Source organism: Bombyx mori, chromosome 23, assembly GCF_030269925.1.
Source record: "Bombyx mori chromosome 23, ASM3026992v2".
Lineage (NCBI taxonomy): Eukaryota > Metazoa > Arthropoda > Insecta > Lepidoptera > Bombycidae > Bombyx > Bombyx mori.
Genome location: NC_085129.1, coordinates 8,977,085 through 8,989,138, shown reverse-complemented (window position 1 = coordinate 8,989,138; position 12,054 = coordinate 8,977,085). Strand labels below are relative to the sequence as shown.

At 34.7% G+C, this 12,054-nt stretch overlaps 1 protein-coding gene across 2 annotated transcripts in view; it reads right to left on the bottom strand.

Moving 5' to 3' along the window:
- Positions 1-11,432, bottom strand: part of LOC101746593 (proto-oncogene tyrosine-protein kinase ROS) — a 49,185-nt gene extending 37,753 nt beyond the window's left edge. The window contains exons 1-2 of one of the 2 annotated variants that reach the window (XM_012695907.4): positions 10,942-11,432; positions 2,940-2,999 (exon numbers count right to left, since the gene is read on the bottom strand). In XM_012695907.4, coding sequence (XP_012551361.2) covers positions 2,940-2,999; positions 10,942-11,145 — 264 coding nt within the window. In that variant the 5' untranslated portion in view covers positions 11,146-11,432. The remainder of the gene's footprint in view (positions 1-2,939; positions 3,000-10,941) is intronic. The other variant, XM_012695908.4, reaches the window with a different exon arrangement.
- Positions 11,433-12,054: the final 622 nt, after the last annotated feature.

Sequence of the window (12,054 nt, the reverse complement as noted above, 5' to 3'; positions counted from 1 at the left end):
ATGATAGAAGAATATGGAAAAAACATATTGCGCCGACCCCAGGTGACTGGGAGAAGGGCAGGATAATGATGATGAATAATGTTTGATAATAAAATTTCGTCACACCACACGATATTTAATTAAATTGAGATGCTATCGGCAAAGCTAAGAACCATATATCGAAGTTAGTCTATCGTTCAAAAAACTGTTCAAAAAACAAAAAATAACAAAGTACTTCTGCTCAAAACGGACTCTTGCTTTCAGATTTTTGATTATTTCAGATGGTGAGACAACGATCTACATATTTGGTTATAGGGATCATAGGGAGTGGGTAAAAAAGTGATTGTTTAGTAGACGGAAAGAAAACTCTGCAAAGGAAAAATTGAAAGCGGAACTAGACTGCACGAATATTCTGAATGTTTTCAACTGAAATCGTTTAGAGGATAACGATGTGATAGGTAATCAAATAAAGGAAGATCTTAACGAAGTATGTGTATACGATACACGTGCACTCGTAAACATTAGCACCCAAATAGCTTAAGGAAGGCATGCATCTCGTTTACCGTAACCATGCAATGCCATTACACCTTAATAGTGATGAGAGATAGCAACCAATACTTCCAATGCAATCGTTTAACAAACAAACTCATTACAATTTCAACTTGCATCAAAAACAAATGTACCTATAGTATATTTAAAGAGGTACGTGTTCTCGAATGCCTACCATTTAGATATTGCTAATGGTCAATAACATTTTATCATAATTATTATTTGACCCTTAACGGTATGGTCATTCAAGCAAACAATGATTATTGTTTGTATTAGCGAAGCAACAGAGTCATGTAAAGTTGCTTCAAATGGAAACAAGTCAATTGACTTCATTGCCGGCGCAACGGCGTGCGAGGGGTGAGCGCGCCCCGTCACTCCACTTGAACTTTTTGCGCAGGGGCGTAAATTGGTACTGACTGATAATTTTGACATAAAACAGTAGGAACCGTCAGAGTTTGGCGGGAACATTCCGTTTTATGTCAGTTTTTGTGTATTCAAGTGACGGATAACACAAATTGTTAGTAGATAGACGAAACAGAGAATGCCTCTGATGGATGTTTGTGGGAAAGTTAGTAAAACGAACTTAATATTAATTTTAAAGTCTGCTTGTTTATTTCAAAGTATATTTTTTTCAAAGTAAAATCAGTCAAAACGTGGACAAATCATATAAATGTAATCTTAATATGTTTGTTATCAAGTGTTATGGACACAGTATTTATTAAATACCATATATCTCGGGTCATAACTTCGAGTATTGTTATTTAGTTATCTGCTGTAGTTATAACCTTACTGTAAATTGTTTACGCATCTCAATTGGTAACAAGAAAGCAATCCATAAGCACATCTTGAACGATATAATAAAGTGTTGTAGGTTTAATTCAAAACCTGAACGAAAAAAATCCTTCTTAATATTGGAATAATAATAGGGTTCTAACTACTATTTTAAACTTATTAACACTCCGTTGAAAAGCATTCTTTTTTCTCTTTTGGACAATTTCAGTATTAATTCTCCTAATTTTTGCGCGATTAAGCTTTGTATATCGTATTTTTTATATGATATGGTTGATGATATTATATTATGCTTTCGATCTGATACAGATTGGTTTTCTACGTTAGCTTTCAATTGAAATATCTACCATATTCTGATCGAATTTACACATTCTTCCTCCTCTTTTTACCAATGCAATGCATTTGTATGTGATATGAGATTCCGTTTTAGATTATTTTTACACCATTTATTTAACGATCGATAATATGGCGTTTTTCGTTTTCATAATAGTATTTTCGTCAGTATAAAAATTTACAGTCGTCCGTGATTACGAAAACTGTTAGGTATTCGAAACGTCAAAATTTTATAATGAGAATCAAAACGCGAGATTAAAGTACATAGTTTTAATTATGTTTTTGACTCGAAAAAATCGAAGGAAATATGATACTATGTAATTATGTATATCATGTTTTTACTGAAAATTTTACGAAACGTCGTAAATGATACATATAATGAGAATCAAAACGCGAGATTAAAGTAGTTTTAATTATGTTTTTGACTCGCAAAAATCGAAGGAAATATGATACTACGTAATTATGTATATCATGTTTTTACTCAAAATTTTACGAAACGTCGTAAATGATACATATAATGAGAATCAAACGCGAGATTAAAGTAGTTTTAATTATGTTTTTGACTCGCAAAAATCGAAGGAAATATGATACTATATCTATCATTTTTTTACTCAAACTTTAAATATAAGCGATTATCGTACTTCATTCACGTAGTGTGAGGTTCTCGGCGAGAGCTTACTAGTGAAATTATCCTATGATTGAAGCATATGAAAAGATAACCGTGTAGGTATTTATTTAAATTACGAAGATGGATGTACGAGCTCACAATCCACCTTGTGTTAATTGATAACCAGGGCTCATGGACATGTTATAGAATGCTGGTACCCAACCTTTTTTTTTTTTTTTTTTTTTTTTATTGCCCTTGTAGGCAGACGAGCACACGGCCCACCTGATGGTGAGTGGTTACCGTTGCCCATGGACTTCAGCAATGCCAGGGGCAGAACCAAGCCGCTGCCTACCTGCAACATGAGGTCGAAATCTCTGTATAATTTAACGTCTATGCCCATTCTTCTAAGTTATACCAAATTCAAATTTTGTGAACCCCCAATATAAAATAAACTGAGGGCGATCGTTTATTTGCGTTAATTAGAAAATCATTAGTAACATGTGCCGTATTCCTAGTTACTCCTTCGTCATTCAGGGAAATTAACCTTCAGAATACAGTCCTTCACATTAATGAAAAGCATGGACGTCTTTCGGGTAACTGGACACGTTACACGAGTTAGCTGCTTCGTTTGTTAGTTGACCATTTTATTTTCCCTATAAATATTTAAAACGATACCACTTACCTGTTGAACGTTGCATTCAGGTCCACAGCTCACGTCGAAGTGCCCCTCCCCAGTTCGATTCTGTAAAAAGTACCGATTATTATTTTATTGAAATCAAAGATCTAATTTTACTGTTTATTTTATTATTAGAGCAACGATTGGTAAACCGGTACGCGGTCCACGTGTTTTAACTTCATGATTTGTTTTCAGAGTTTCAGGATTCAGCTAAGGTAATAAAAATAGAAACTGTTTTTTTATCGGTTTGGTTAGGCTCTGATACGGTGTATTGTTCAAAAGCCCGTACGGTTATGTATAATCATCACCCTGCCTCTTTCGTTGATATGATAAAAAAAAGCAAATTTAACATTTTAATACCTCGGGTTAAAGATATTCTTTATTCTCAAAAGAATTACATAAATTCACTTAAATGAGAACATTAAAATAGTTATAATTAATTCAGATCGTGCAGTACATACAATAATTTATAGTAACAACATGCGGTGCTATGACAATTATTTAACAAAAACTATAAAGATTATTTTCTTAAAATGTATAAACAGGGTAGATTACCACAGAAGCGAGGTAAGTACCTTATTATCATTACTGTTCTTAATAGCTTAATGAATAATTTTGGAATCATTTTGGAATGAGCAGTTTTTTTTGGATTTCGTTAGTCGTTGACATAATTAAAATTACTTTACGGTTTCATTTCGCGTTTTGAATGCTAACTAGTTACCTTTTTTTTATTTTGAATACAGAAAAATCTCTTTGCGGGGTGGGGTATAGGTTCCGGAAATATGCCGCGAATAAAGAAACCGTAAATATGGAAAAGCGCGATTACAACGGATATACAGTTGGATACCTACATATTGGAATTCTTTTTATTAATTTGTTCGTACCGATTTTATCCGCGAATAAAGGAATTTCAGCCGCGAATATAGAGAATTGGATCGATTTTTTTAATCCACCAATGGCGAGAAGGCGAATGAATGAAGCGCGAATATGGAGCTTTACTGTAACAATATTTATAAGAATACGTAATTACTGGTGGTAGGACCTCTTGTGAGTCCGCACGGGTAGGTACCACCACCCTGCCTATTTCTGCCGTGAAGCAGTAATGCGTTTCGGTTTGAAGGGTGGGGCAGCCGTTGTAACTATAATTGGGACCTTAGAACTTATATCTCAAGATGGGTGGCGCATTTACGTTGTAGATGTCTATGGGCTCCAGTAACCACTTAACACCAGGTGGGCTGTGAGCTCGTCCACTTATCTAAGCAATAAAAAAAAAAAAAAAAAAAAAAAAAAAACTGACGGTAGTTATCACAATATTCAAATGTCGACGCTGACATATTAGTCGTCCCTTTCTACATGTACCATAAATTATTCGAAACTTCATAAATAATATATTGACAGTGAATAAACGTGAGATTAAGCCGTGAAAGTAATTTTAATTATTGGAACGGTTACTTTATAATAGGGACAGGTTCGGGAGGATGCGTCCACCGGAGTCACAGTTGTGATAGCTTCCGTTGAATGCGCGTGCGCACCCGACCGTGGCAATCGACTCGCTCTGACTACTCCCATAAATAAAAATCTCATTTGAACTACCTGTTTCATCCATTAACGTATATTGAATTGTCCTTCGAAACTAAAAAGGTCCTTGAAACATATTACGCATGTGTTCTAGGTTTAAAAATACTAAAAGATTATGGATAGTCTTACTCGTACATTGCCATTTGTATTTTATAACTATCTTTTGCCCGCGACTTCGTCCGCGTGGAATAGTTCACAAATAATGCTTTATTTTCTAACAAATTTGGTTAGCATAAAAAACGTTATAGTGAGCCAACCTTAACATATAGACATATGCTGTCGCAGACTTTTTTTAGATCTTTTAAAGAGGAACAGTTTTGTCATACATTATTTTAGCAAAACTTTAACCGTTTCTGCAGCGCACGCAGGGAAAGCTCTCAAAAGGGAAAAAACCCTGATTTTGAAACATTCTTTATTGGTGCTCCGCTTGTATTGGTCTTAGCGTAATGTTATATAGCCTATAGCCTTACTCAATAAATGGGCTATATAATACCGAAAGAATTTTTTAAATCGGTCCAGTAGTTCTTGAGATTAACGCGTTCAAACAAACCAACTCTTCAGCTTTATAATATTAGTATAGATTTTACGACTGCAATAAAGTAACGGTCCGGCTGAAACTATCGCTAAATCTGAAAAATAGCGGTCATAACTAAACCGGGACATAGCCTAGCCGCTGCCCACTGCAGAGGACTCTCCTCAAACCTCAAACTTCAAACTTAAGGATTTAGAACTGTGTAACTATGACAAGACATAAACAATGCAAAAGAATCTCTGGTGCTAGAATCGATTGAGAGCAAGCGCTGCTTTAAACAACCGTTTTACCAATTGCTTAAGTGTTTATGCATTCTTATGCGAACACACTCTTGCACGGTTAGACAGACAGCTGTATTCACGTTATTATGCCTATGGGCTCCAAACATCGCTTAGCATCACATCGGCCGGGTAAGCCCATCTAAGCCAGTTAAAAATTAAATAAACATATCAGTCAGTCAAGCAAGTATTCATCTTGTACTCATTAAACGTATGTAAAAATAGCTATTACTAAGAAGAAAGCCTAGTTAAACTCTTTGGTATATTTTGTTTATGGTTAGTTCGCATTGTGTGAAAATATTTGTGTCACAAGAATTTTAGTCGGTGCACTATGTAATTTTAACGACCATAAATTAAGAGACTACAATTTTGTAGATCAAATATATTGACTGTTACAGATATACGTGACAGATAAGCGAAAAAAAGAATTTTCGTAATACTACGGATAGGTACTAATGCGAGTGCACGTCTGCACGAGGGGAGTCTTACGATTAGTCTTAAATATGATCTAAATCAATAACTGTACTGGCCTTATAAATTAGAATAAGAGGCGTACTTCTTTTAACATATTTAAAATATGTAATTACTAAATACATTATACAAAAATCATAAGAAAATTTCAAGTGGCCGCACGGGAATCGAATTTTATGATTCGATAGGTTTGATTTAATATGCACAAAAAAGATCGAGCTGTTTGATGCCGATATGGCAAGTAAAATGATGTAACCATCACGTCACTTTTTCAATTAAATTGATTTAAATTTCGGTCACGCTTAACTACCAAAATTTACCGAATTTAATTAAAAGATCCATATATTGGCTGTTTATTTGCTGCGATGGGCAGATGATGACCCAGGTGAAGTGGTAAAATAAAACCGCCGTCGCCCAAAACATGTCTTGTCGAATCCCCCTGGATCCACTCTCGGTGCAAAAGCAAATACGACGCAAGTACGACGTAGTTTGACGTGCGAATTAGATCATAGACATAACTCACTGAGTTTCGCGTCCGTTCTTCTCAGTGGGTCGCGATTCCGATCCTGTAGTAGATACAGTGAAGCACTGCTTTTGCTAGGGCTGGTGTTACGATTAGGTAGGGGAAAAAGCAGATGATTGGCAGCCATCAGAAACTACTGAGCTTCAAGTCTCGTTTACGTTTAGATACACGATGTGCTTTTATTTAGTCCGGTGCAGAGTTCAATTCAAACCAAATTATCAAATTACTGAAAATTTCACTGAGACTTGCAGATTCTTTTTCGACGGTAGATAAGCAACAAATGATCATCTGTTGCTGAGTGGTAAACGTCACAAAGACATTAGTAATACTTTGGGCATAACCAAACTACTGTCTTCCGGAGGTACTTCAGTGATATGTTATATTGCTTACGTTACTTATCTATACTAATATTATAAAGAGGAAAGATTTGTTTGTTTGTTTGTTTCGAATAGGCTCCGAAACTACTGGACCGATTTGAAAAATTCTTTTTCCATTAGAAGCCGACATTGTCCCTGATGAACATAGGCTACTTTTTTTATTTATTTTTTTATTTTTATTTTTTGGTTTCATGTGTGTTTTAATGTTTCCGAAGCGAAGCGAGGGCGGGTCGCTAGTATTGCTTATAAAAATAAATCCAAATTTAAAGCGAATATGAAATCGCAGGCTCACGCTCGCATATTATATATGTGTTTGGAGTAATCGTGAGACCGGATCCAGACTGGTCACTTTGTAGGCTTCAGCGTCGACATACGATACGTGCGGTTTTGTTTTTTGGGATTTTTCTATGAAATGATACGTATTAATCTAAAAAATATGTTCGTAAAATAACACTTGGTAGATAGTTTCGACAGGAGTTATAAGTCAATTGATTGTGCCCCTGACATTGGTGGATGGACATCCATGAGTGGGGGTAACCGCTCCCCATGAGCTGAATCGTATATTTGTCTACCTAAAAAGCCAATAAAAGGTATTATAATCCTAACGATAACATAAAAAACGGGTTTGTAAAATTATTTAATTTTTGTAATGAAAGCAATGTAACACGATTAAAAATCAGACGACGCTCGGGATCAACGGTCTAGCGCGACGCGGTGGTGATACCGCTATACCCGCGTTGTACATATCGTGGATTAGCAAAAGTACATAGCTCTTCAGGTTATGATTTTTATAAGATATTATAGCATTTCAGGCTTTTGCTTCACACTCTAATTAAAAAATTAAATAATTATTTGTTTTATGGTGTTTTGAATCTTGAATTAATAAGAGATGTATTCAAATGCTTGTTCACATTTTTACTTTACACATAATGCTTAATCTGAAATAACGTTAGTCGCATAGCAAAGCATACATTGCACGTGGTAGCTTTTCACTTAATGTCCTGGATGGCTCATCTTGAATAATAATAGGGCAGGTAATTTACCTGCTAAGACAAATTTTGACTGCAACACGTGTGAATGAAATTATTTCATTTGTTACTTACATTAAATAATAAAGAATTCAGCGCATGATTAAAAGTCTTGTTAATCCAAATCATTGAGATCCATAGCGCTGTTTAGAAACTCCGATCTATATTTAGCATGTTTGCGTTGATTACAGTGGGTCGCTAATTGCCGACAATTAATTGTATGAGCGTCGAACCTGCAGATCGCCGCAGATACATTCACTCTAGCAAAACCCTCAATGTCGGTGAATACGCAAAGTTTTGATCAATGAACATTTACGATACGAGGTACATATTTTATTTACGCTTTTATTGTTTTACTGTTTAAAATCTATATTATATTATTATTATATATATATAAATGAATTGCTGTTCGTTAGTCTCGCTAAAACTCGAAAACGGCTGGACCGATTGGGCTAATTTTGGTCTTGAATTATGTGGATGTGGAAGTCCAGAGAAGCTTTAAAAGGTAGATAAATATTAAAATGCTCCGAATTAAATAAAAATAACAATTTTGTTTTTCCTTTGATGTGTCCCCCGTCGGACGGATTCCTTTTGTCTGTTTTAAATTTATTTTATACAAAAGCTTAGATCTTTTATTTATCGATTGAGGCACTACAAAGTCGGCCGGGTCAGCTAGTTAAAATATATTTTTATAACAGAATAAAAAAAATTTAAAATGTATTTGTTTGAAAATATATATCAAATATATATCTAAATCAGTCGCATAGGAGTGATTCCGTTTAGACCGTGTTTCTCTTGTCCGCCGATCGATCAAAATAACGGTTGCAATTTAAAATCGTAGTTTTAATCAAACCTTTCCTTAAATTTTATGCCGAACTTGTGAAGCCCGGTCGATCAATTTCTTGAAACTACCCACCGCCACTTACTTCAATGGTAGTATGACAGAAACATCCCCTGAAGTGCCAACAACAACTGCTGTACTAAGTTTTATCTAATTGGATGAATGATTTACTCGTAGGAACGCACAGAGATTAAAGGCGTGCTCGGACATAAAAAAATATATTTTAATTATTCAGACAACATTAGGGATACCAGGTACTGTTGTTACAACGTGGGACTAAAAATTTCAAAAGCAACACAATAAAATATTCATCAAGTCTGAACTTGAAGATAGTTGAAGGGCTGATTCTTGATTGGAAGTTTCTAAATTAAATTGGGCAATTTCTGAACTCAGCTGATCTTGAGTAAAATTGACTTAACAACTTTGTTTAAAAATTGTGTTATTTTTTATCAGTATTGATTTTTGCAAATACACTTTTACAAATTTGATTGATATAACGTATTCGAATGCAACGTCTATGGACCAACGCGACCCGATGGAATTATAAGGATTTCATTTTTTTATTTGTTAAATAAATACGGAATGCTTCGACGTCGTCGTGGCCTAAAGGATAAGACGTCCGGTGTATTCGTATCTAGCGATGCAACGGTGTTAGAATCTCGCAGGCAGGTACCAATTTTTCTAATGAAATCGTACTTAACAAATGTTCACGATTGAATTCGATGGTGAAGGAATAACATCGTGTAATAAAAATCAAACCCGCAAAATTATAATTTGTGTAATTACTGGTGGAACTTTTGTGAGTCCGCACGGGTAGGTACCACCACCCCGCCTATTTCTGCCGTGAAGCAGTCATGCCTTCCGGTTTGAAGGGTGGGGTAGCCGTTGTAATTATTCTGAGACCTAGAACTTATATCTCAAGGTGGGTGGCGCATTTACGTTGTAGATGTCTATGGGCTCCAGTAACCTCTTAATACCAGGTGGGCTGTTAACTCGTCCACCCATCTAAGGAATAAAAAAAAGGACTGCCGAGGATGAACGAGAAGAGATCAGCCATAATCTTTATTACATTGTATTTGTGTTATTGTTACCAGTAACAAAACGAACATCCAATAGGCGATGTATTCAAAACCAAAGTGGCTGTTCTGTCCTTGAAACTCAAGCATAATAATCGTAAAATGATGTCTGAAATCTTAGCTGAAATAGACTTTAATATATCTCTCATTTACTCTACTTTTGTAGTTGCGTCTGCTTAATAGTTAAGATAATGAAAAAAAAATGTCGCATACATTGACTCTTCGAAATCGTCTTGCATGGAATTTCCAAATAAATTTGTTATGTTAAATTTTCAGGATTAAGGCTGTTTATTTTTTAATATCATTAAGACAACAAATATATTTAAAGATATATGTATAAAGTGTTTCTATAGTTTTAACGCATTTAAGAAAAAGAAAAAATGACACACAATTTAAACATCATTTTTAAATTTAATTTTCATCATTATTCATCATTCTTCGTTTACTTCCCCGTGTATTTATTTAGTAGAACAAATAGTTCATTAAATATTATAATTATTTAGATTCATTATTACAGAGTATCAATATTTGGCTACTTCTGATCTAATAACGGTTTATAAGGTTTAAATTAATAAATTCAAATGTCAGAATATTTTGGTCAACACAATATTGACAAAAAAAAACAACTACAATAATCTAAAACCGAAATAATAATTTCATACGTATATCATGCTTCACATATAGAGCAAAGAAAATCTATATATTAATACGTGAAGCAAAAACTTTGTATCCATTTTTACGAAAATTGCGCAGACGGAGGAATATGAAATTTCCCACACTTATAGAGAACATAGAGAAGAAGTGCATGATGCTAATATTTAAAAAAAATTATGCATTGAAAATACATTAAATCAATAAAAAAAACATTACACACACTACCATATATTGGCCACAACGCATACATATAAATATACTCTTTGTGTGTTGTCAATTGTGAAACTTTTGTTATTTTTTAAAGTCTGTGGTCAAATTGAGAATTTATTAATATTGTTTGTCTTTAATATTATTTATTTATAGTGTAGTTTTGGCGAAATCTGTATTATTATAGAAATATAATAGTGCTTGACAATAGAACCATAATAATGTTTAAACTTTTAATTTCAATTAATTATAGTCGAATTTCGACTACTGTGAGGACCACTGGTACTATTAAATGTACATTTAATACAACCACAAGGTCAACGTAAAATGTATTGTCTAACAAGCTTTATCATGTTACCTTATTGTTCATGAAATAATATATTATGTTACAGTGAAATCCACGAAATAATACGTTCGTGTAAATACAAAATTTGAAGGCAAACCTGAAACGGGCATTTCTCATTGCATCGAGCCACAGCTTCCGCTCCAAATTTCTGTGTGTAATCGCAGCCAATTGTACGAGCGGACAAAGCCAATCCGAGCACGGACAACACTAGCCATTTGTGCCAATTCAACGGCCTGTTCATTGTGCTCGCTGGCCAATGCCAACGTCGTCGCATCTTGTCTTCTTGACCATCACAACACATTTTTGTTGATCACAACAAAATACATGTCAGAAAAAAAAAAGAATTTAAAATCATTTATATTATCTGTAGATTCAGAAAAATATGGCGTTTCTAACGAGGATTTTATTTAAAACGAAAACGCGCGTATCGGCATAACGTTTGTTTAAAAAGCGCGCGCGTAGTAGCTTATTCGTGTGCGCATACGCAGTGGAAGTTACTTGTGTACTGACTAGTGAGTGACTACTGCATTAGTTTTCGTTGAGGAGGAATCGTGTACACGCCTCGAGTACGCTACGATTGGGCGCTACGACTCTGCGATTTTGTTTATGCTCTTATTCCTCAGTCCCTGTCCATGAACATGTTGATGCGTATTATGTCATAATAGTATGTAGGTCCCGCTTGTTAAGATATAATTTGCAAGAGCACAGCGCATCTCTTCATGACTATTGAATGAAAACAAAATTACTGTAAAAGTGGAAACGATAGAGACGACTTCTTTTTGTTTGTTTTATAAATTACTAGCGACCCGCCCTCGCTTCGCTTCGGAAACTGTAATTTATTATTGATTTCTTCACTATTTAATGGATGTTATTATAAATATAAACCTTCCTCTTCAATCACTTTATCTATTGAAAAAAACCGCATCAAAATCCGTTGCGCAGTTTTAAAGATTTAAGCATACATAGGGACAGACAGATATAGGGACAGAGAGATATAGGGACAGAGAAAGCGACTTTGTTTTATACTATGTAGTGATTTCGCAATGACAATTAACGTAGCCAACATAACTAATCTAGAGTAATATTATAAAGAGAAAAGATTTGATCGTTTGTTTGTATGCATTGAATAGGCTCCGAACCTACTGAACCGATTTGAAAAAATCTTTCACTGTTGGGAAGCTACAGTATCCGCGGGTGACGCTATATAATA